The sequence below is a fragment of the Neodiprion lecontei genome, chromosome 5, assembly GCF_021901455.1.
Source record: "Neodiprion lecontei isolate iyNeoLeco1 chromosome 5, iyNeoLeco1.1, whole genome shotgun sequence".
Classification (NCBI taxonomy): domain Eukaryota; kingdom Metazoa; phylum Arthropoda; class Insecta; order Hymenoptera; family Diprionidae; genus Neodiprion; species Neodiprion lecontei.
Genome location: NC_060264.1, coordinates 15,682,102 through 15,708,150, shown reverse-complemented (window position 1 = coordinate 15,708,150; position 26,049 = coordinate 15,682,102). Strand labels below are relative to the sequence as shown.

Below are 26,049 nucleotides of genomic sequence, written 5' to 3'. Positions count from 1 at the left end.
TTTCTTGGCTATGGAGGTAGCTTAAGTTCGAAACGTAGAAGATTTTGCAGAATGCAATGGGCTCGTTTGGATTTATTACCGGGTAACCTAGCTGTGATGCCGTACGAAGATGCGATTCTGTTCAAAGTGAAGCCTTATTGTCGAAGGCATTTCACTCTTATTTTACACCACAATCAATTTATTCATGTTCTGGAGAACGAAGCGAGAAAATTGATTAACTTTGACACCATGTATTTACTTTCGTACGTCGAATATTTCCGCGGCAACAAGACACACGGGTGACCAACTTTTCTGTGATTCTAGCAGTAACAACGAGCGCAAGATTGCCACGACCCAGGGTTATTTTCGCGCAATGATCAAGCCGGGGACAGTAAACTAAGAATCGAAATCATTTTCAGCGAAAATATGCGGTTGCATTTCGGGATTCGTTAGTTGTCGAACAAATTGATACGTGATGCATAAGAGCGAAATGACTCGCATTTGGTCAGAATGAAACGCAAGCATTGCTCTCTACTTCGGTACAAAAATCATATTATTCCTATCCACATGACAGAAGTATGTGCGAGGCACGACAGGCTGAGGTATAGTTAAAGTATGGCGGAAGTATGGCTGAGGTATGACAGAAGTAGAAGCACGAAGAAATAATGGTAAGGTATAATTGATCTACCTTTTACCTGTTATTATATTACGAGTCTCGTTCTTCGAGATTACAATGTAGTACCGCTACTTCCCGCCAGGGTGAGCCACATTCCAGAGAGTATAATAAAAATGACGCCGCCCGGCCTGTCTCCGCTGACTCATCTTCATAACGTTCTTTGTGCCAGCGAGAGTCACAGTTGAAGAGAGTTTTGTGTGGTAAATTCGTGATTCACGGGTGTTTTTGTACTTTTAACCAGAAAATACGTTAATTAGGTGTGACTTCCGTTTCCGTTTTGGATGTGAGTGGCAGGTGTGAGAAAGAGTGTGAGTGGAGAGGCGAGAATTTAGCAGGATAGCAAAGGTGAGGAGGAAAGGAAATAGGGCAGAGAAGGAGCGGGGAAGACATAGACGGGCGGACGGGTGAAGGGAATAGGGAGGCAGGAATAGAAGGGAAGGACAGTTGAAAAAGAAAGAAGGGGGAGAGTTTTGAGGTTAGGCAGAAAGAGCCGGCGGACGGCAACGGGAAGGATAAGACAAAAATAGGCGGTGACATCTAGGGAGTAAGAAGGGGGATAGAGCAGAGACAGGTAGGCGGCAGGTAGATAAGGTAGGGAGCGGTGGCGGAGAGAAAGAGTATGAGCAACGCGGGTGGCCAAAAAGAAGGGGCGAAAAGAGAAGAAGAGGAGAAAAAGAAAGGTAGACCGGGTGCAGTAGCAGCGTTAGGGAGGGATAGGAGGCATAGCCTGGGATCGGCGACGACGGTGCTAGATTTATGGAAGAGAAAGCGGGAGGAGGAAGGGGAAAAAGGGGAGGAGGATGTAGACGAGATGCAGGAAAGAGAAAGAGTATTTGGGAAAAGCAGGAAAGTGCACCGGTCGCCGGAGGGTAAGACAGGGGAGGAAGGGAAGGAAGAGGGAGGGGGTATACAGGATATGCTAAGGTTGATTAGGGAAGAGCTAAAGATAGGTCTAGAGGAGGTCAAAGGGCGGGGAAGGGGGATCAGGGAAGAAATGGAAAAGATTGAAGGCGAAATGACTAGAAGGGAAGAGCAGTGGGAAGTAGAGAGGGGGGAGATGAAGGAAATGATAAGGGATCTGGGTAAAAGACTAGAAGAGGTAGAAGAGCCGAGAGGGGGGGAGATGGAAAGGGTAAAGGAGAGGCTGGTAGAATTAGAAAAGAAGAGTGCAGAGGGCGGTGGGGAAAAGGCAGGTACAGGGGAATGCGGAAGTGGCGCAGGTAACAGTAGATAGGTTAAAAGAGACGGAGTGGGCCATAGAGAGGAAAGAAAGGGAAGAAAGAAGGGGAAATATAGTATTGAGAGGAGCGAAAATAGAAAAGGGAAGAGAAAAGGAAGGGTTGAAAAAGATTATGCAAGTGATAGGGGTAGAGGTCGAGGTAAAGGATATGTGGGAGGTAAGCGCGAAAAAGGGGGCAGAAAAGGGGATATGGATAGCAAGGCTAGGAAATAGGGAGCAAAAGAGTCAGGTAATGGGAAGAAAAAGCCTCCTCAAAGGGAGGGAGGAGAGAATAGAGGAGGATCTCACCTGGGCAGAGAGGAGAATGAAATGGAAGTTGGGGGAGATAGCAGCTATCGAGGAGAGAAGGGGAAACAGAGTAAGTATAGGGTATGCAAAGATCTGGATGGAAGGGAAAATGTGGAAGTGGGATGAGATAGGAGAGGTGCTTAGGGACGGTGCAGGGAGAGAGAGGGAAGAGAGGCAAAGGGAGGGGAGGGGAAAAGTAGGGGAAAGCGATAGGGAGAGGACAGCAAGCGAGGAAAGACAAGAGGGAAGTATAGAAGCACAGGAAGGGGTACGTAGGGAAAGGCAGTCGGTGGAATGGGCAGTGGGGGGGGGGGGGGGGGCAGAGGCAGGGGGGAGGGAGAGAAAGAGGAGAGAGAGAGAGGGGAGTAGGCGAGACGGAAAGGGAGGGGTGGAAAGTAGTTTTCTGGAATGTGGCGAGGCTCGCGAGAAAGGATGAAGATTTCTGGAGGGGGCTAGGGGAGTGGAATGTAATATTTCTGATGGAGACATGAATAGAAAAAAAGGGGTGGCAAAGGATTAGGAATAAGTTGCCAGCAGGGTATAAATGGGAAGTGCAGTATACGGTGAGAAAAAATAGGAAGGGGAGAGCAATAGGCGGAATGCTATCAGGGGTAAGAAGGGAGATAGTGAGTGGGGAGGGAGGGAGGGAAGAGGTGAAAGAGGGCATGATAATAAGGAAAATAAGTGTAGGGGGGGAAAATGGGTAGTAATAGGAATATACGTAAATGGGGATCTAGAAGAGAAGATAGGGGAATTGAAGGAGCGGGCAGAAGAGGTAGAGGGAGGAGCAAAAGTGCTAGTGGGGGGTGATTTTAATGCCAGGACAGGGCAGGAGGGGGGAGGGTGTTGGGGGGAAGGAGAGGAGGAGAGTAGGAGTAGGAAATCAAAGGACAGGAAAATAAACTCGGAAGGTAAGCAGCTGGTGCAATTTTCGGAAGAGACAGGATGGGCAATAATGAACGGGAACATAGAGGGTGATGAGGAGGGAGAATTTACGTATGTAGGTGGGGCGGAGGTGACGGTGATAGACTACGCTATAGGAGACAGCGGGGTAAGGGATAGGGTCAAAAGGATAAAGATTGGGGATAGGGTTGACTCGGATCATCACCCGGTAATAGTGTCGATGAGGGGGGCAGTGACTAGGACAAGGAAGGAAAAAATAGTAGGGGGAACTAGTAGAGGAGACTGGACAGAGGAGGGTAGGATGAGGTTTAGAACAGAAGTCAAATGGGAGGGGATAGGAGAAGCGGATGTAGGCAAAGAGATAGAGAAAAGAATAAGGGAGTTTAGACGAGCCTTAGATGTAGGAGGGAGGGGGAGGAAAGCGAAAAAGGGATAGTGGGATGAGGAATGTAGGCGAAAAAAAGCGGAAGTTAGGCAGAGTCTAGGGAAATGGAGAAAGGGGGAGGGGGAAGGGGACGCGTGTAGAAAGGAAAGAAGGGAATATAATAGGCTATGCGAGGAGAGGAAAAAGAAAGAAAATGAGGGTTTCATAAAAGAAGCAGCGGAAGCAAGGACAGAAAGCAAGGTATGGGAGATAGTTAACAGGGAAAAAAAGAAGTGGAAGAGGGTGAATGAGGACATAGGCGATCAGGAGAGGGGGGAGTATTTCATAGGATTATTAGGCGGAGTGGAAAGCAAGGTAACAGAAGGCGGGGGGATGGCAAATAGGAAGGGAGACGGGGAAGGGGAGCTGCAGAGGGAAGAGATTAAAAAGGTGATCGGAAAGCTGAGGGATGGAAAGGCACCAGGGGGGGATGGAATAGTTAGCGAGGTATGGAGGTATGGGGGGGGGAAGAAATGGAGCAGTGGATATGGAAAACATGTAACAGAGTTTGGGTGGGGGAGGGCTGGCCAGAGGATTGAAGAGAGGGATTGATAGCGCGCATAGTAAAGCAGGGGGAGGGGAAAAGGGTAGAAGAGTATAGGGGGGTGACGGTAATGCCAACTCTATATAAGGTGTATGCGATGGCATTAGCGGATAGGTTAGAAAGAGAGGTAGAGGAGAAGGGCTTGATACCGCAAAATCAAACGGGATTCAAAAAAGGCATGGGTACAATTGACAATGTATATGTACTTAATTATTTAATCAATAGACAGGTGGGAAAGGACAAGGAAAAGATGGTGGCGTTCTTTGTGGACTTGAAAGCGGCGTTCGATTCAGTGAACAGGAAGGTGCTGTGGGAGACTATGGAAAGGAGAGGGGTGAGGGAAGGGCTAAGGGTAAGGATAGAGGAAATTTACAAGGAAACAAAGAGTCGGGTGAGGAGCGGGGGAAAGGTAGGAGAGGCGTTCTGGACGGCGAGGGGGGTAAGGCAGGGATGCCCGCTCAGTCCGCATGTGTTCAACCTGCTGCTGGCGGATTTAGAAGAGGAAATGGGGAGAGGGAGAAGGGTTGGGGGTGGAGTTGGCCGGCGGCAGGGTATGTACGTTAGCTTATGCGGATGATATAGTGCTACTAGCGGAAAGTGAAGAGGAAATGGAGGTAATGATTAGGAAGTTAGAAAGGTATATGGGTAGGAAAAGGCTAACGGTAAATGTAGGGAAATCAAGGATTATGAGATTTAGGAAAGGAGGCGGCAGAAGGAAAAACATAGATTGGAGATGGAAAGGGAAAAAGATAGAGGAGGTGAAAGAGTTCAGCTATCTAGGGTATAGAGTAAAGTGCAATGGGGTACAGGAAGCACAGGTGAAAGAGAGAGTACGTAAGGCAGGGGTAGTAATGAGGCAGGTATGGGGAATAGGAAAAAGAAGGTTTGGGAGGGATTGGGAAAAAAGGATTTGGTTATTTGACAGGCTAGTATGGACGGTAATAGAGTATGCATCGGAGATATGGGGGTGGAGAGAATGGAGGGCGGTCGAGGCGGTACAGGATAGATTTTTGAGATGGACATTAGGAGTGGATGGGCGAACACCGGGATATTTAGTAAGAGAGGAATTACAGAGGGAGAAGCTAAAGATTAGGGCAGGGAGAAGGGCATGGAATTTTGAAAGGAAGCTGGAGAGAGGGGAAGGTAGCGAGTTAGCTAGGAGATGCTGGGAAGAGATAAGGGAAAAGGCGGAAGCTGGGAGGCAGGGATCGAGATGGGAAAGAGAAAGGGAAAGTTTCTTTGCGGAAAAGGGAGCAGAGAGTAGAGAGGTAGTCGCGAGAAGGGAGAGGGGCGAGATGGAGTTTAGGGAAATAGAGGAGAGAGAGAGGGAAGAACAGAGAAAAGAGAGGTGGGAGAAAATAAGGGAATCGAGATACAACAGATGGTACAGGCTAGTGAAAGGAGAAGGGATATCAGGGTATCTGGGAAAGGGATGGGGGGAAAGCAGGTGGACAAGGGTGGCAAGATTTAGATTAGGAAGCGAGATGAAGGAGGCAAGGTACTGGGAAGAAGAGGAAAAGAGAAGGTGTAGAATGTGCGGGGGGGAGGAGGAAACATGGGAGCACGTATGGGAAAGGTGCGTGGGCTGGGGTAGAAGGGGGGAAAGCTGGCAGGAGGTGGTGAGGGAGATGTTAGGTGAGGAGGGGGTGGGAGAAGTCTGGATGAGAGAACTGGAAAGGATCAGGGATGTACAAGAGAATGAAAGAGTGAGAGATGAATGGGAAATGGAAGTCGATTAGGATAAGGACGAATAGGGAATAGAATAAGGTAAAATAGGATAAGGTTAAGTAAAGATAAGGATAAAGAATAAGAAAAGGATAAGAGGGAAAGTAAGGGAATGGCAAGGCAACGGCACAGGGCACAGGCAATTAGAAATTAAGCAAGGATAAGGTAGGAAGTAAGAATAGGGTAAGAATAGGTTAAGAAAACATGTAAAAATATTGTAAAGGAAGAGGAAAAGGGAAGTCCTTGTAACCCCAAGGGGAGCAATAAATATTACATCCATACATACGTTAATTAAGTGTAATTGTTATTTGATTTTTCGGAAATGGGGAAAGACAAAAAGCGAAGCGGGGAAAGAGATTCTGGTGGAGAAGAAATAACGAAGAGACTGCGGAGGTTAGAGAAAGAAATCGAACGCAAAAAACAACACAACCGAATAACAGGTAGGTAAAAAATGAACTGTTATGTTTCGGTGGGTTCTCAAAAATTTTCCGGCGACATGTACTCGTTTGTGGGAGACATGCTCGTGCGTTCGGGCTCGTAAATTTCGCATGTAGGAAGCGATAACCACGAGTGCCATTAACGGCCATCTTGTTGATTCAGTCAGACGATCTGACGAAAACAAAGTGAACACTGAAACTAACGAGCTAAGACAGTCGCGTGCAACGTCTCAGAAAGACGTGGTGAATTCTCCTGAGGGCCAGCCTCTTTGGGGGCGTCCATTAATTACGTGAGGTGTTTAGGGGGGGGAGGGGATCGAACCGAATCTTACTACATCTCACTTGGGGGAGAGGGGGGGTCTTGGCAAATATCACGAAATTTTTTCTAACAGAAAACGGTGTGAAACTGCGTTATAATTAAGTTAAACCAAAGCTAGATGAAAGTAAACAACGTGTCTTGAATAAAATATGGCAAAATCTGACACAATTCAGCCGACGTTTTTATTAATTTAAAATGAGTTTTCAAGATTATTATAATGCTCACGTCAAAAGACACGTCTTAAAGACGAAAAAGCGCTGTCAGGAACAGGTGGTAAAGTTATGGAACACAGCAAAACATAATTTTCCGAAGAAAGAAGATTTGGTTCAGCACGTTCAACATGAGATCAACGAGCTTCTGAGAGAAGCGGCGGAGAGAAAGGCTCGAAATACTTTAGCGTTCCTTTATAAGGTAGGTTGAATCCTTTTTTTCTTTCTTTCATTTCTGTTTCGCAATAGTTCAGTATTTTAAAATTTTCTGTTATTTTAAAAATCGTACACTAACTTAATGTGAATTATAAATACATTTAAATGAGCTTCTGTGTGCAAGCGACAACGGCTTAGAGTGGCTAAATCAGAGCGAAGTTTAAGGAGCAGATGATTTCATTGAAAATCACTTGGATATGTTGGTTCCAATAGTCACTGTTGAGACCGTGCACGAGTCTCCATGGACTGAATTAGAATAAATATTTTATTAATTTTCGTTTAATTATTTATTATCTAATTTTATCACTGTGATTTAAGATTACAGCAATATTCTCATGCAATACTAGTCTTAAATAAAAATAATTAAGCAAATTGTGTTTTTTTTTTTTTTTAATAAATTCAACGCTTTTATACCCAAAATAGATATCTTGGAAAATCTCACGTGAGATTGGTGCAGGGGGGAGGGGGTCGAGAAAAATCTTACAATATCTCACCAAGGGGGGAAGGGGGGTCAAAAAATTCTCAAAACTACCTCACGTAATTAATGGACGCCCCCTTTCAGACAGATCTCTGTCTATCGAATCAAGGCCACAGACAGCCCAGATTACAATATGACTTCTGGAAGAATGTAGGAACAGTTCTTTTTTATGGCTTGGACGTCAGAATAATCATCAGAATGAACTGTTTTAGAAGTTCCTAAGACGTCGTATGCGCCGCTTTATGAATAAATTAAGACTTCTTAAAAAAGAGCTCTCAAAGAATTCTTCTTACTGACTTCATAAATAAGAATTCTTTATGAACTTATGTTTATGATTCATAAAAATGGCTCCCCTGAGAATTCATTTTTCTGCGTTCTCAATAATGAACTCTTGAACAATTCATTTTTTTGATGTCTGAAATATGATTACATTAAGACTTCTTATTTCAGAACTGGAATATTTTATTGTAGGTATAAAAAAAATTTTTTTCATTATTAAATACAAGAATATTTATTGAAATTGAGTATAAGTACAAAATGATATGAATAAAATGGTAAATATTATATATAAACCATACATAGTTATTGTATTATATAGAAGTAATATCATTTTATTAAAATAAAACAAGTTTTTATATATTTATGGACAGTACATAAAGCAAAAGAAATAAATTATTTGTTTAATTGAGAGAAAAGAAAGAAGAAAATAGTTAAATAGTTTCATTATGTTACTCTTTGTTCAGTGCTTGGTGTTTCTCATTCGTATACTTAACCCGATCACTGGCATGTTGAAGCCAATTTTTTATTGCGTCATTAAGTTCTGCTAATGTGCACCGTGGATTACACTTAATGATAGTGCCTAAAAGTATAAGAAATTATTATTTTAATATACGATTTTTTTCAAAAAAGAAAAATACTAAGAAAGAAATTTTTTGACGCTAAGTAGTCCTAAACATTATTTACTACAAGTTTAGTGCAAACTAATGGTATAAAATTTTCTGAATACATATCATTTACATTAAATTATCGACAACTTCTACACCCATAATTGTGATGAATTTGAGATTAGAAATCATGATTTCATAAAAAGTTTAAAACAATATTTTAAATAATTTAGAATCAGGCATAAATGAAGATAATAATCTTACTTGTCAGAATGTTCACGAAATTCATCTCCTTCAGGGGTATAGTTTTTTTTTAACCGCTCCAGGACAGTTTACAACTGAAGTTATTATCTAAAATAAATGCTAATACGTCCCGGACGTGTTTTTTTCCATCAGCTACTTTTCTAAGTTCAATAAGTTTTGTCTGAAAAAATAATTTGACACAATGTTGCATTAATTGGAGGAGATTAATGAAGAATTACAAATGTGGTTGAACTATTTATCAGGATTAAAATAAAATTAAAAAAAAGTTTCTGTAAAACAAAAGAAAACCCAGAAATAAATCAACCAAAAAAATTGAGCTTAAATGTTCTTACGTATTGTGCATGTGCTTCTTTATTATTCAGTAAGGTTTGATTGAATTGCGTCAATGATTCAGTATTCTTCAGAGTAAATTCAGGCAAAACATTGAGAACAGAGGTTGAAGACGTTTGTATACAGTTTGAAGTTACATTAGAATTTAGGACCATAAATAAGTATGGTGTCTAATTTTCGAAACATTTGATCCAGCTTCGATCGACATGCAGCTGTTAACAGAAAAGATACATCACTATTTTTAAAACCAAACAAAAGAAATTGCATAAAATTTTAATTGATAGCAAAAGACTATTAGAATTCTAAACATTAAAAAGTTAATGCTATATTGTTATCAGTAAAATATCAGAATTGAATCGCACTTACGACAGCAGGGACAAACTGGCGCATCAAATTGGTTGGCAGCAGTTTGTTTTTGTCCCTCAGAACCAGGCTTAGTTGCATTATTGTTAGTAACCACTGTTTTTTTTCACTGTTTTTCTGATGTATGATCTCATTAGGCATCTTGTCTTTGGAAGCATTGTCTAGTTGAGTTGAATTATTGTTCTTGGCATCGTCATTACTTCCATTATTTTTCTTAATAAAAATATGTTGTGGAGCTTGAGAACTTTTATCAGCTTCAGCAAGAACAAAGGGTAATTCTATATAAAAGAGAAAAATAATTATTAAATTTAGCATGATGAACTTTAAACAGCTATATCAATGAGATTTGTGAAATACCTACCAACGGTTTCAATACTAGTCACCAATATCTTTTTATTGCTCGTTTCGTGTTCTCTTAAATGATTGTATTCTTCACCGTCGAAGAAATCACTATAATCTAAGGGCTGAGTTTCTAACAAATCATCAGAATCGGCAACGATTTTATTGGACTTATAGTCAAAATTCTTTTCAGGAAGGCTCTTATTTTTTTGGTTATTATCTTTCTCTAAAAATTTTAAACAATCAAGATTTAATTGATTTATAATTATTATTATAAATATATATACTAAATAAATACTACACCTTCTTCATTATCGTCGCTCGATTCCTCGGATTTTTGATAACGTAACAGTAGTTGCCTCGTACGCTTTGATGGATTATTTTCCTTGTCATCAATATTCAGAACGGTAGTTTCGTCACTTGTTGCCAAATGAACAGCAGCCATTTCTACTTGTCTTGCCGTATCAAAGGTTTCTAAAAGAACCAAATTTCAAGTTAAGATGAAAAATATGGGAATTAATAAATTTTGCTTTCAAAATCGAGCTTAAAATATTACACAATTTTTTCTGACATCGATTATAGCTTAGTTAATTTTTCATAATAAACATTAATTTGCTACAATAATAGTTCGTGTACTGTATGGTCCAAGCAGCCTTGTATATTTTATCTGCAGCCAGTTACTCTTGGGGTCTATTCTTCTTTTACAAGCAGTTGTCGCATTTTCGTTTTGAGGAGGCCGTTTAATTAGTTTTGTATCTTCATCTACCCAACTTTTCGCTACCGTCGAACACCAATCCTCACAAAAAGCAACGAAATACATCCTAAAAAAAAATTAAGTTATTAATAAAACTAAATGTGAGGTTAGTTTTTCTTTTTCTTTTAAACTATGTGTTAAAACATAAAATATCGATGAGTATAAAATTGTAATATTAATTATTATGTGTTATCAAAATAAAATGTTAATAATCATGAAGAAAACGTTAAATTTACCTTAATAATTGTTCGTTAAAAAATTGTAGTTGAAGATTCTTGGCTTCTGGAAATTACACATGGACCGATATTTACTGTTTAGATGTATACTGGTACTTACAAATAAACTTAGATGGCATGTCTGTAGCACAGCGCGAAAATTGAAGTTGCAATTATTATAATCGATATAAAATGTGTAGAATAAATAGATGCGTTTCAAAAAATTTGTTGTTTATTAATATTTTTGAACAAAACATATAATAACAAAAATTAAATTTACTAATAAACTACAATAAATGAATAATATATCTTCGAAATGTTTTAAATTTTTAAATAAAATGAATCAAAATTAATATTTTTATCATAGAATAACATTCAGTTCGAAGAATGAATCAAAGGGAAAAAATAAAATGAATCATTACATGGTATGAATAAGAATTCTGATGAATAAGAATTCTATAATACATCACATGGTATACAAACGGCTTTTTTAAAAATATCACTTGCTCTAAAATTCTCAGTATCAGCTGATCACTTATTCCCACTAACTATATGAATTAACTTCGAGTCAATAGGGTAATTTTTTAAGCTCTCAGAGTTAGTCAACGTTTGTCCTTGCAATATGATTTCATTACTTTTCATATTAATATTGTTTATTCGAACAATGTCATGATTAATAGTGTAACAGAATTCATCACAAGTTTGGGAAGCACTGAATGTAAAATTTCCATAGTCAATTTTATCATGTGAAGGAACTCCAATTCTCTAAGACTTTTTGAAATTAAAATTACTTACTTCAGGCTTAGTCAAACGTTGTTTTATAGTTTGTTTGAAACCACAATTGACTCGTTCTTGAATTCGCTTGTTTAATTGTTGCAATGGTTTGTCACCTTTCTTCAAAACTTTTTAAAGAAAATATAAGTAACTTTCGAATGAAAATGCACTAAATGAGTCTAAATTACCAAATTTTAGAACATCGTCAGGTAAATGCACCAAGTTATGCACATTGGAAGTCACGAAATTTTTGCCATACAACTACGCGCTTTCATCAACAAAATATTTTAATAATCTCCTTGCGCACGCGTTGTTGTTAATACAATCAGTTTCATCGCATAAAATCCTTATCGCACATTGTAAACAATTAAAATGATACATGTATTCTTCCGGTAAATAATTTTTTAGACCAATAGAACCCACATATAGTAAAAATAATCTCAGCTCTGTTGCCTTCCATCGATCAATTTCATCTAATTCTCGAGTTTTTCGAACAAATTCTGACGGTATCCAACTCTTTATTAAAGTTAATACATCTGAAATTTGTTGTTTTTTTTTATGGTTAAATTTCATTAATGTTTTTTCATTTACACGAAATCCAGTGATCCGTGATTTTAGAATTTTTTTTGCAACTCCGAAACAAACTAGGTGCTTATATTCCACAGGGAATTGGGAAACCATACCAATTTCAGTCTCTTCAAATTTTGATTTTCCAAGATGATGGTCTTCATTAACACGTTTGATAAAATTATCATCTGTACGTGTCGGTGCATCGGTCGATAAAAATCTCATTTGATAATTTTGATAATCACCCTCCTGCATACATTTGATGCAGCCATAATAACCTGAATGTCCCTTCGTACATGTCACATAAAAACGAGCTGGAGAATCGCAGATGACAGCTCTAATTTCCACAAAAAATTGACAATAATTATACTTGAAACCCGTCAAATGCAGAATTTTGTATTCGTTTATAAACTCTTCGAGAAATTCATTGCAGTTTTCAGGATTATTAAATCCATGATATATTCCAATCACAAAAAGTGTAGCAATTATTGGAAATACTTCAGCTAAAATAGGATATAACTGTCTTTTTGAGCTTTTTGAAATTGGCAATCCATCGATGTGAACATTTATAAGAATATTTTTCGCAAATTTATCTATTCCAATAGATTTTGACTGGTCAATTAGTTTTCGCTCTAAGCCATAGTGAAAGTATTCCCCAGGTTTAACGGAGCGAATGACAGTAGTTTGAGGTGTATTTAATAGGGTACGTGGATCTGTAGGTAATTTTTTTTATTCATCAACTGAGTTTACATTAATGAGCATTTTTAAAAGAGATCCGGTGGCCGCTTGACTTATATCATATTGGCATTGCCATTGTCCTATTTGAGTCCTTAAATCAATTGTTGTATCAGGATCAATGATTTTAGTTTGCACAGGACCAACATCGACATCTTTCACATTATCATCAGAAATTATATCATCTTGACGTTCAATGGAACTTTCTGGCAATATCAAATTATTAAAACTTGTACAACCAGCAGTATCTTGTTTATCATCAGAAAAACTATTCACATCGGGCCTCGTTAGCAGTGGAGAAGGAATTTGTTGCAATAGTGATCCGTTATTGACTCTTTTTAATCGCCGATTTCTTTGGCTTTTCGACAATTCACCGAAAGGCTTTCGGGTGGTCATTATCACCTATTAAATTTGAAATGAAATTTTTCAGTATTGAGTCACAAATAATTGTATCCTTTAGCTTTGTAAAATTCTGCTCACAAAACAAAGACAAAATGTTATAAAATATGAAAAAAAAATTAGATATTAATAAATGAACAATATTACCTTGATTCGTCTTATAATTGATAGAATCCACACTTAATAATTTTTCAAATAATTTTAATGTTTATAAATGACTGATAAATAAATTATTGATGTCCATAATTTCTATTCATTTTTGGTTGTAATGCACATGTCACGAGCGCCGCATATTTATTCGGACTATATCACCGATTATGTCAATTATTATTATCTCTAGAAACAAGGAAGCATAGCATAAACATATTAGTTAGTCTATATAAAATATTTTATTATAACCAGTTCGTGGAGTAACCGAGCGGAACGGCGTAGTTGGACGGCCAGCAACGTCAGCGTCTTCGCGCCCGCCGGATCCCGGGTGTAATCAACACCGGGATGAGGCGAACGCGAAATCACGCGCTTCGAGGATGACTGTCGCGAGGCGAGCCTTTGTTCCGGAATTATGTAGTTAGCGAAAACCCCGAATTGTAAATTCAGCGAAAACTCGCTCGCCGCCCGACGTTCCAAGGGGTGTCGGACGAGCGAGCGAAGGCAGTCCCGTCTTGAGACCGTCTGAATAACGACATCAGCGGAACCCGGCTCCTTCGAAGCGACCACGTATAGAGCTATAAATCCTTTTTCCGAAACCGACGATTAGAGCGTAATTCTCTAATCTACCCACGGCCGTAAAAGGTTACTCGCGTCGCGGTGTAAGTCTTACGAAGATAAAATAAGTGCAAGCGTTAAGCCACGAACTCTATTGAGCTGTGTAGCCTGTGAGTAAGTGTGTGTGAAGGCGTGTATACTTCGGCGAGTTCGAAGCCGAAGCTGCGAAGCGAGAGAGGGAGAGAACGTGAGTAGTATAAGACCAAAATAATTGTAAGCTTCCTTGTTTCGAACCTTCTCTGCTTTTTAGTTTTTGACCTATTAAACATTTTAACTTGGCTTTCCATCAAAACATTGGTACGATAAATTGAAATCTTCCAAACCTATTCCCAGGGAACGCCCTGTAGAGGACGTTCACCTCCCAACCCACCTAGGAAATAAATATAAACCTCTGTGAGAACTTAGAGGGTTGAAGCCGTCGCGTGCGAGACCGCTCCGCACGTGACACATATGTGAACAATATATCAAGCGCATGCGCATTGACTCACTATGAGCATGCGCATAAAAATTATATTTTCATTATAAACAGACGTTAAAAAGATGTCTTGAAGGACTCATGTTTTTGATTTCTATGAGAAGTCGTCAAAATGAATACATTATGTTATCATAAAACTGACGTCTTTACTATGAGTTCTTAAAGAGATCATAATTTTGATTTCAATAAGAAGTCAAGAAAAAGAATACTTATGTATGGCACAAAACTAATGTCTTAAAAAAGACGTCTTAAGGAGTTCTAAATTTTGAGTTCTTAAATAAGATGTCTCTAAGAACTCATAGTTGGACTTCTGGCAGAAGTCTATCAAAAGGCTTCTCGCAGTATTCTTTATGATTTGGATGCTATCTGGGCGTGAGCTTGGAAAATCCATCTACATCTAGAGACGAAGTTGAATCAGAAACTTTGATAATCCTTGATAATACCCATCCAACCTCCAGAGCAAAACAGTTGGACGTGATCACAGACCCATCCTCTGAACCAAATCAGCCTAATGAGGTGACGGATCTACCCTTCGAGTCAAAAAAGTTGGACGATGAGACAGAGTGCCTCCTAGGCGATGATCCAGCGCGCAACAATATTAAAAAAGTGGACTTACATCAAAGTCTGGTCGCTAGATGGTCCGCCTGGCTGTCGGAAGGCTTGACCAAAGAGGATAAGAACAGAGTCCTGGAAAAGTATCCTCGTACAGGAAACATTTCACTTGAAGCTCCAGCACTGAACGCTGAAATAGCTCTCACCCTGACTGAGGCTGCCTCCAAAAGAGATAATCTTTTTATCATTGAGCAGAACTATGTTGCTTCAGCTCTATCAGCCGTGGGAGAAGCAATCACAATGATTCTGAAAAATGACGGGGAACCAGTAGACCATCTTGAGTTGCTAGAATCATTAGCAGACGTGGGAAGATTAATTTCCCAACTTCATTACCAGATGTCTTCGGCTAGAAAGGCTTTTATTGCCCCGATACTGGCAAAACCGATGAAAGATCTGTTACAAAAGACAACGCCAGGTACATTCTTGTACGGGGATGATTTATCTGACCTAATCAAATCGGCCAAATCGATGAAAAAAATGGGAAAAGAAATTAAAAGTACCAGTACTCCAGATTCGACCTCTGGAAACTACAAGAGGTCTGCTCCGAGGACTCCTTCGGGACGTCCTTTAAACTGGCGGGGCCCGTATGTGAGACAGGGGATTCCACATCAGGGCCAGAAATCTTTTCGTCCAAAAACGAATTGTTCGAAGACGAACCCGTCCAGCAACAGGCCGTCGCAGAACAACTCGTTCAAACAAACCAGGGCGAACCAGAATCCCCAGAACAACATCGAGCGTCAGTAGAAATTGAGGTGAGACCAATAGCAGGCCGTCTTAAACATATTCATCAAAAGTGAAAAGAAATTACTCAAGATAAGATTATCTTAAAATGTGTAACTGGTTATGAAATACCGTTTACCAACAGGCCTCCACAAGCATTAAGTTATAAAAAAGATTTAGGTTTTTCTAGTGAAGCTGAATATTTTTTATCATTGGAGGTAAAAAAGTTATTAGCCTGTCCTGCTGTCGCTAGGTACAACCCTGTTGAAGGACAATTTCTATCACCGTTTTTCCTAGTTCCAAAACCGAACGGTTCGAAACGCTTTGTTTTAAACTTAAAAATCTTGAATCAATTTATAAAAACCTCACATTTTAAAATGGAAGATTTAAGAACTACGCTGAAATTAATCACTCAGGGCTCCTTTATCCGTAATCTTGACCTCAGATGCCTATTTTTAATCCCAGTAGACGAGAAATGTAGAAAATTTCTACGCTTTAAATTCAATGGCAATATTTTTGAATTTTCTTGATTGCCTTTTGGGCTTTCCACGAGCCCTTATGTGTTCACTAGGGTTCTAACATCTGTTTTAAGTTACCTGAGAGAAAGAAACCTATTATCTACAGTATACTTAGATGATATTCTGTGCATTGGGAACAATTTTCAAAACTGCTTAAGTAATGTAGAAACCATCAGAAATCTACTTGTATGTTTGGGCTTTGAAATTATTGAAGATAAAAGCTCGCAGAAGCCAGAACTTTCATGCAGATTCCTTGGGTTCATAATTAATTCAGGTGACATGACGCTAGCTTTACCAGTAGAGAAAAGAATTAATTTAGTAAGGCTTGTTAAAGAATATTTAGGAAAATATAAGTGTCAGATTAGAGATTTCGCACGATTAATCGGCATGCTCATCGCAGCGTGTTCAGCTGTCTTTTATGGATGGCTTTATACGAAGTTGTTGCAGAGAGAAAAACTAACTGCACTCTTACTAAATGGGCAGGACTTTATTTAGGAAATGCTGATACCTAGCAGTATACAAAACGACAATTGGGGCTATTCACCATCCCTGTAGTTAGAAATCCTGATCGAAAGTTTAAATTTGAAGTAGAAATATTTTCTAATGCGCCTCTAACAGGCTGGGGTGCCCACTGCAATAATCAGAGTGCTCACGGGTTTTGGACGCGATCATAAAGCAAACTTGACATGAATCGCCTTGAGCTTATAGCAGCTTTCCTGGCGCTCAGATGTTTCGCTCGAGATATCTTGAACTGGATGATTGGTCAGAAACCTTTGGAATTGGTGCGAAGAGAGAAAAATTTGGGTCTACGCATCATATATTCCTTCCAAAGAAAACACGGTTGCCGATAGGGAATCGAGAAACAAAGACATTGATACCCAGTGGGAGTTAGCCGAATCTGCTTTCAAGCAAATTACCGACAAATGGGGTCCCCTGGAAATAGATCTTTTCGCTTCAAGAAATAATTCAAAAGTCAAATAGTTTTGCTCGTGGAAAAGACACCCTGAAGCAGTAACAGTGGATGCTTTCACGATTAGCTGGAATAACTACCGTTTCTACGCTTTTCCACCTTTTGCTATTATTTCAAGAGTTCTCCAACAAATCAGGTTCGACAAGGCTCAAGGAGTCATAATTGTACCTCATTGGCCTACGCAGCCACGGTTCCCCGTATTTGCATTTACGCTAACTGAAGAACCACTATTGTTCGCTCCGTCTTCTGATCTACTGATCTCTCTGCAGGTCCTCGACACACCTACTAGCCAGAAAACTGTCCCCGGTTGCCGGGAATGTCTTAGGCGCGTTTATCAGAAGAGACAATTGCCAGAGGGTGCCATCATCCTCATCTCTACGTTAACGCAATCCACACTTCGGCATCACTACTCAGTGTTGAAAAACTGATGGGGACATTGTATACAGACAAGAGAAGACCCCTTAAAAGTGAATTAAAATAATGTAATAAAGTTTTTAACAACCCGTTTTCAGGGCGGTGCGTCGCATCGAACCTTGAATTCTAAAAGATCAGCTATTATTTTACTAACAAGGAAACGTTTTCAGGTGTCCCCCTCCGATTTCGATGAAACTCTGAAATGTTATAGAGGGTCAAAATCGATGACATACGTATTTTTTTTATCGGCCCAAACTTATTTTAAAGGGGTGAAACACCCCTCCAAAGTTGACCACCTCCCAAGATGATTTTTCTGTTTTGCATACAAGGAGGGGATTTTGATAACTAATAATGATAGTAATAAATACCTTGTCAAAAGTGATGAAAAACACACTTCGAATATTCTCAAGAACTCTTTATTTTAGCGGTTAACTTGTATATACGAAGTTCATTTTTTACATTAGAAACAAGATGTTCATCAGAGCTCAATGAATCCAACAACACTGTGAAAAGCATGCAAGAATACAGAATACGTGCTTTCGATTTTTTCCCAAAAACTGAATTTTTATCGACTTTTTTCCTAATACTGCGGATTATGTCTAGTATTTAGCCATGAATCATTGAATAACATTGTTTGAGGCTCGCATTCATTCTGGCATCGCTCTCTTATCATTTTACTGTTTTATCATTTTTTTTCAAGAAACGTAAATATTTTTCATTTCAAGCAGACTATCAACTACTCGAAAATTCGATGTGTGTCATATGTAAACAAGTCATATCTCTACTTGAATTAATTCTATGGCACAGATATTTTTTTTAACGATTACGCGTATCTTTCAGATATTTTCAGTATATAATAGGGTGGAAATGATTGAGGAAAATTCTCTTGACTTTGAAGAGCCCTACAAAAATCTTGAAACGTTCGCAGTGGAAGATGCAGATTTTCAGCCGCCTTTCGAAGGACCTGAAGATAGCTGTTCCGAAGATGACGAACCTTTAAGTTACGATTATAAAAAAAGAGCTGTTGAATATTGGAGGAGTGCAAAGACGAGAAAAAATCGCTCAATTGATACGGTTCGTCATAGATATAAAAAAGTCAAATCAGTACGACAAACGCGTCGTTGGGCACACCAAATCAACCAGGGAGGGACATACATGGAAAAATTGGCTCGCATATCAGAGTATACATTGCAGAATATGAAAAATGCCATTAACGCAGGCTTGATTGTTCATGAAACGGATCTGCGAAGATGGGCTTTACAGGCCCAAGGACTTATCAGTCATAAGGATTTTCGATTTAAAGCATCGCCAACGTGGTTACTTCACTTCAAGAAGATCCATCGCATTACTAGTAGAAAAATCAATAAATTCGTCACGCGAAAATCAGTGGAAAATAGTGAATATTTACACAAGAGTGCTGAAGAATTTTTGAAAAGAGTTGAACCTTATATTTCCGAATATGGATATGGACAAAACATATATAATTCTGATCAGAGTGGTTTCCAAATAGAGATTCATTCTGGACGAACGTTAACGGAAAAAGGAACTAAACAAGTGTCGTGCATAGTACAATCAGTAACTTCAACAACGCACAGTTATACTATACAGCCTACAATTTCAGCGGACGGAAAATTATTATCTCCTTTATTTATTGTTTTAAAAGAACCATCCGGAACGTTCGGACCTACAGTTAAACAACATTTATTCAGACCGCCAAATGTTTTCATCACAGCTTCCAAATCAGGAAAACTTACTTCAGGTATAATAATTCTTGTTTCGCGCTGCATATATTCAAACGGTATTAATCACAATGATTCTTCACAGAGAATTTCAAGATGTGGTTAGAAGAAGTGTTTATCCCAAAAGTGGGACCGAAGAGTCTACTTCTAATTGATTCTTGGAGTGGGCATTGTTCTAGAGTTGTGCAAGAGACAACACCCCCACACAAAAAGTTGACGACTTTATTAATACCGAAAGGAACCACTGGAAAAATTCAACCTCTCTATGTTTTCGGCTTCCGTACATGGAAAAATTATATTCGTCATTTTTCAGACACCGTAGTTCTTCTTGATTACACCGGCACACAAAAAAAATTGAGTAGAATGTGCATTTGACCGGACTTACCTACGGGTACGTATTTTGGTCCGCTGAATCCGAATTCGAGGTCAGTTTGACCCCTACACCCCCAAAATTTCGAGAAAACTTCGAAAAACCGTAAAAATGATGAAAATCGGCAGTTTTAATGATAAAAAAATTTTTTTGGAACTAAACTAAGCGTGATTTTCATGTATTTCGATCTGCTGAATATGAATCGAAACTTTATTGAGACCAAGAGCCATTTCAAATGTAAAAAAATCACACAAACCCTCCAAAATTCCGAAAAAATATAGTTTTCATGATAAAAAAACTTTTTCTGGTCCAATTCAGATAAAATTTTATATCTTTTCATGTCTTCAATTCGCATCTTAATTTTTTTAGTCTATTCACCCTCTAAAGCTGGAAAAATTCGAAAAAATTGTAAAAAAATTGTAAATTTTTACAATTTTTTCGAATTTTTCCAGCTTTAGAGGGTGAATAGACTAAAAAAATTAAGATGCGAATTGAAGACATGAAAAGATATAAAATTTTATCTGAATTGGACCAGAAAAAGTTTTTTTATCATGAAAACTATATTTTTTCGGAATTTTGGAGGGTTTGTGTGATTTTTTTACATTTGAAATGGCTCTTGGTCTCAATAAAGTTTCGATTCATATTCAGCAGATCGAAATACATGAAAATCACGCTTAGTTTAGTTCCAAAAAATTTTTTTTATCATTAAAACTGCCGATTTTCATCATTTTTACGGTTTTTCGAAGTTTTCTCGAAATTTTGGGGGTGTAGGGGTCAAACTGACCTTGAATTCGGATTCAGCGGACCAAAATACGTACCCGTAGGTAGGTCCGGTCAAATGCACATTCTACTCAATTTTTTTTGTGTGCCGGTGTTATGATTTAAATTTACATTTAAGAAATAATATAATAAAATTACAGTCTTTAGTTCACAACCAACTGTCATCTCCGCGATATCATAATTTGTTTCGTTATGCGTGGCATAAAAGCAGGTTCATTGCAAAGAAACCTGATGAATTTGATAACCCCGTCGATTTCGTATTTGGATAGTCATCTCATCCGAATTGTGAAGTCGAAGGTGGCACGAATGTCGCAGTAATCAGATGTTCTTGGTGTAAAAAATCACTTTGCCTACAGCATTTTTTTGATCAATATCATTATTGTACCGACTATCATCCATAAAGCGATTTATAGGTTAACTTGGAACTTGTTTTTATTTAAAGAGTGTGGCCACCGTAGAGGAAGTAGAATCATGTGCATATTCAACAATTTTGTATGATATAAAAACGTAATTTATTTACAAAACTATTTACAGGTGTATTTGGTGTATGAATCAAAGTTACAAAAAAAAATTTCTTTATTCATTTTTTCAATGCAAAATGGCTAATAATCACTACTTGTTTTTTGTTTATCTTTTTCCCAGCCCTGACCCCTCAAATATCTGTGCCATAGAATTAATTCAAGTAGAGATATGACTTGTTTACATGTGACACACATCGAATTTTCGAGTAGTTGATAGTCTGCTTGAAATGAAAAATATTTACATTTCTTGAAAAAAATGATAAAACGGTACAATGATGAAAGAGCGATGCCAGAATGAATGCGAGCCTCAAACAATGTTATTCAATGATTCATGGCTAAATACTAGACATAATCCGCAATATTGGGAAAAAGGTCGATAAGAATTCAGTTTTTGGGAAGAAATCGAAAGCACGTATTCTGTATTCTTGCATGCTCTTCACAGTGCTGTTAGATTCATTGAGCTCTGATGAACATCTTGTTTCTAATGTAAGAAATGAACTTTGTATAAACAAGTTAACCCCTAAAATAAAGAGTTCTTGAGAATATTCGAAGTGTGTATTTCATCTCTTTTGACAAGGTATTTATTACTATCATTATTAGTTATTAAAATCCCTTCCTTGTATGCAAAACAGAAAAATCATCTTGGGAGGTGGTCAACTTTGGAGGGGTGTTTCACCCCTTTAAAATAAGTTTGGGCCGATAAAAAAAATACGTATGTCATCGATTTTGACCCTCTATAACATTTCAGAGTTTCATCGAAATCGGAGGGGGACACCTGAAAACGTTTCCTTGTTAGTAAAATAATAGCTGATCTTTTAGAATTCAAGGTTCGATGCGACGCACCGCCCTGAAAACGGGTTGTTAAAAACTTTATTACATTATTTTAATTCACTTTTAAGGGGTCTTCTCTTGTCTGTATACAATGTCCCCATCAGTTTTTCAACACTGAGTAGTGATGCCGAAGTGTGGATTGCGTTAACGTAGAGATGAGGATGATGGCACCCTCTGGCAATTGTCTCTTCTGATAAACGCGCCTAAGACATTCCCGGCAACCGGGGACAGTTTTCTGGCTAGTAGGTGTGTCGAGGACCTGCAGAGAGATCAGTAGATCAGAAGACGGAGCGAACAATAGTGGTTCTTCAGTTAGCGTAAATGCAAATACGGGGAACCGTGGCTGCGTAGGCCAATGAGGTACAATTATGACTCCTTGAGCCTTGTCGAACCTGATTTGTTGGAGAACTCTTGAAATAATAGCAAAAGGTGGAAAAGCGTAGAAACGGTAGTTATTCCAGCTAATCGTGAAAGCATCCACTGTTACTGCTTCAGGGTGTCTTTTCCACGAGCAAAACTATTTGACTTTTGAATTATTTCTTGAAGCGAAAAGATCTATTTCCAGGGGACCCCATTTGTCGGTAATTTGCTTGAAAGCAGATTCGGCTAACTCCCACTGGGTATCAATGTCTTTGTTTCTCGATTCCCTATCGGCAACCGTGTTTTCTTTGGAAGGAATATATGATGCGTAGACCCAAATTTTTCTCTCTTCGCACCAATTCCAAAGGTTTCTGACCAATCATCCAGTTCAAGATATCTCGAGCGAAACATCTGAGCGCCAGGAAAGCTGCTATAAGCTCAAGGCGATTCATGTCAAGTTTGCTTTATGATCGCGTCCAAAACCCGTGAGCACTCTGATTATTGCAGTGGGCACCCCAGCCTGTTAGAGGCGCATTAGAAAATATTTCTACTTCAAATTTAAACTTTCGATCAGGATTTCTAACTACAGGGATGGTGAATAGCCCCAATTGTCGTTTTGTATACTGCTAGGTATCAGCATTTCCTAAATAAAGTCCTGCCCATTTAGTAAGAGTGCAGTTAGTTTTTCTCTCTGCAACAACTTCGTATAAAGCCATCCATAAAAGACAGCTGAACACGCTGCGATGAGCATGCCGATTAATCGTGCGAAATCTCTAATCTGACACTTATATTTTCCTAAATATTCTTTAACAAGCCTTACTAAATTAATTCTTTTCTCTACTGGTAAAGCTAGCGTCATGTCACCTGAATTAATTATGAACCCAAGGAATCTGCATGAAAGTTCTGGCTTCTGCGAGCTTTTATCTTCAATAATTTCAAAGCCCAAACATACAAGTAGATTTCTGATGGTTTCTACATTACTTAAGCAGTTTTGAAAATTGTTCCCAATGCACAGAATATCATCTAAGTATACTGTAGATAATAGGTTTCTTTCTCTCAGGTAACTTAAAACAGATGTTAGAACCCTAGTGAACACATAAGGGCTCGTGGAAAGCCCAAAAGGCAATCAAGAAAATTCAAAAATATTGCCATTGAATTTAAAGCGTAGAAATTTTCTACATTTCTCGTCTACTGGGATTAAAAATAGGCATCTGAGGTCAAGATTACGGATAAAGGAGCCCTGAGTGATTAATTTCAGCGTAGTTCTTAAATCTTCCATTTTAAAATGTGAGGTTTTTATAAATTGATTCAAGATTTTTAAGTTTAAAACAAAGCGTTTCGAACCGTTCGGTTTTGGAACTAGGAAAAACGGTGATAGAAATTGTCCTTCAACAGGGTTGTACCTAGCGACAGCAGGACAGGCTAATAACTTTTTTACCTCCAATGATAAAAAATATTCAGCTTCACTAGAAAAACCTAAATCTTTTTTATAACTTAATGCTTGTGGAGGCCTGTTGGTAAACGGTATTTCATAACCAGTTACACATTTTAAGATAATCTTATCTTGAGTAATTTCTTTTCACTTTTGATGAATATGTTTAAGACGGCCTGCTATTGGTCTCACCTCAATTTCTACTGACGCTCGATGTTGTTCTGGGGATTCTGGTTCGCCCTGGTTTGTTTGAACGAGTTGTTCTGCGACGGCCTGTTGCTGGACGGGTTCGTCTTCGAACAATTCGTTTTTGGACGAAAAGATTTCTGGCCCTGATGTGGAATCCCCTGTCTCACATACGGGCCCCGCCAGTTTAAAGGACGTCCCGAAGGAGTCCTCGGAGCAGACCTCTTGTAGTTTCCAGAGGTCGAATCTGGAGTACTGGTACTTTTAATTTCTTTTCCCATTTTTTTCATCGATTTGGCCGATTTGATTAGGTCAGATAAATCATCCCCGTACAAGAATGTACCTGGCGTTGTCTTTTGTAACAGATCTTTCATCGGTTTTGCCAGTATCGGGGCAATAAAAGCCTTTCTAGCCGAAGACATCTGGTAATGAAGTTGGGAAATTAATCTTCCCACGTCTGCTAATGATTCTAGCAACTCAAGATGGTCTACTGGTTCCCCGTCATTTTTCAGAATCATTGTGATTGCTTCTCCCACGGCTGATAGAGCTGAAGCAACATAGTTCTGCTCAATGATAAAAAGATTATCTCTTTTGGAGGCAGCCTCAGTCAGGGTGAGAGCTATTTCAGCGTTCAGTGCTGGAGCTTCAAGTGAAATGTTTCCTGTACGAGGATACTTTTCCAGGACTCTGTTCTTATCCTCTTTGGTCAAGCCTTCCGACAGCCAGGCGGACCATCTAGCGACCAGACTTTGATGTAAGTCCACTTTTTTAATATTGTTGCGCGCTGGATCATCGCCTAGGAGGCACTCTGTCTCATCGTCCAACTTTTTTGACTCGAAGGGTAGATCCGTCACCTCATTAGGCTGATTTGGTTCAGAGGATGGGTCTGTGATCACGTCCAACTGTTTTGCTCTGGAGGTTGGATGGGTATTATCAAGGATTATCAAAGTTTCTGATTCAACTTCGTCTCTAGATGTAGATGGATTTTCCAAGCTCACGCCCAGATAGCATCCAAATCATAAAGAATACTGCGAGAAGCCTTTTGATAGACTTCTGCCAGAAGTCCAACTATGAGTTCTTAGAGACATCTTATTTAAGAACTCAAAATTTAGAACTCCTTAAGACGTCTTTTTTAAGACATTAGTTTTGTGCCATACATAAGTATTCTTTTTCTTGACTTCTTATTGAAATCAAAATTATGATCTCTTTAAGAACTCATAGTAAAGACGTCAGTTTTATGATAACATAATGTATTCATTTTGACGACTTCTCATAGAAATCAAAAACATGAGTCCTTCAAGACATCTTTTTAACGTCTGTTTATAATGAAAATATAATTTTTATGCGCATGCTCATAGTGAGTCAATGCGCATGCGCTTGATATATTGTTCACATATGTGTCACGTGCGGAGCGGTCTCGCACGCGACGGCTTCAACCCTCTAAGTTCTCACAGAGGTTTATATTTATTTCCTAGGTGGGTTGGGAGGTGAACGTCCTCTACAGGGCGTTCCCTGGGAATAGGTTTGGAAGATTTCAATTTATCGTACCAATGTTTTGATGGAAAGCCAAGTTAAAATGTTTAATAGGTCAAAAACTAAAAAGCAGAGAAGGTTCGAAACAAGGAAGCTTACAATTATTTTGGTCTTATACTACTCACGTTCTCTCCCTCTCTCGCTTCGCAGCTTCGGCTTCGAACTCGCCGAAGTATACACGCCTTCACACACACTTACTCACAGGCTACACAGCTCAATAGAGTTCGTGGCTTAACGCTTGCACTTATTTTATCTTCGTAAGACTTACACCGCGACGCGAGTAACCTTTTACGGCCGTGGGTAGATTAGAGAATTACGCTCTAATCGTCGGTTTCGGAAAAAGGATTTATAGCTCTATACGTGGTCGCTTCGAAGGAGCCGGGTTCCGCTGATGTCGTTATTCAGACGGTCTCAAGACGGGACTGCCTTCGCTCGCTCGTCCGACACCCCTTGGAACGTCGGGCGGCGAGCGAGTTTTCGCTGAATTTACAATTCGGGGTTTTCGCTAACTACATAATTCCGGAACAAAGGCTCGCCTCGCGACAGTCATCCTCGAAGCGCGTGATTTCGCGTTCGCCTCATCCCGGTGTTGATTACACCCGGGATCCGGCGGGCGCGAAGACGCTGACGTTGCTGGCCGTCCAACTACGCCGTTCCGCTCGGTTACTCCACGAACTGGTTATAATAAAATATTTTATATAGACTAACTAATATGTTTATGCTATGCTTCCTTGTTTCTAGAGATAATAATAATTGACATA

General features: G+C 39.1%; 2 protein-coding genes across 2 annotated transcripts in view; one reads left to right on the top strand and one right to left on the bottom strand.

Moving 5' to 3' along the window:
* Positions 1–26,049, top strand: part of LOC107227284 (WD repeat-containing protein 48) — a 503,573-nt gene that overhangs the window by 91,105 nt on the left and 386,419 nt on the right. The window lies entirely within an intron of this gene.
* Positions 8,089–10,521, bottom strand: LOC124294771. The gene is made up of 6 exons (XM_046741751.1): positions 10,255–10,521; positions 9,922–10,092; positions 9,641–9,844; positions 9,283–9,557; positions 8,587–8,746; positions 8,089–8,297 (listed from the first exon to the last, which is right to left on the bottom strand). The coding sequence occupies exons 1-5, from the start codon at positions 10,436–10,438 to the stop codon at positions 8,636–8,638; spliced, it is 945 nt and encodes a 314-aa protein (XP_046597707.1). The 5' UTR covers positions 10,439–10,521; the 3' UTR covers positions 8,089–8,297; positions 8,587–8,635.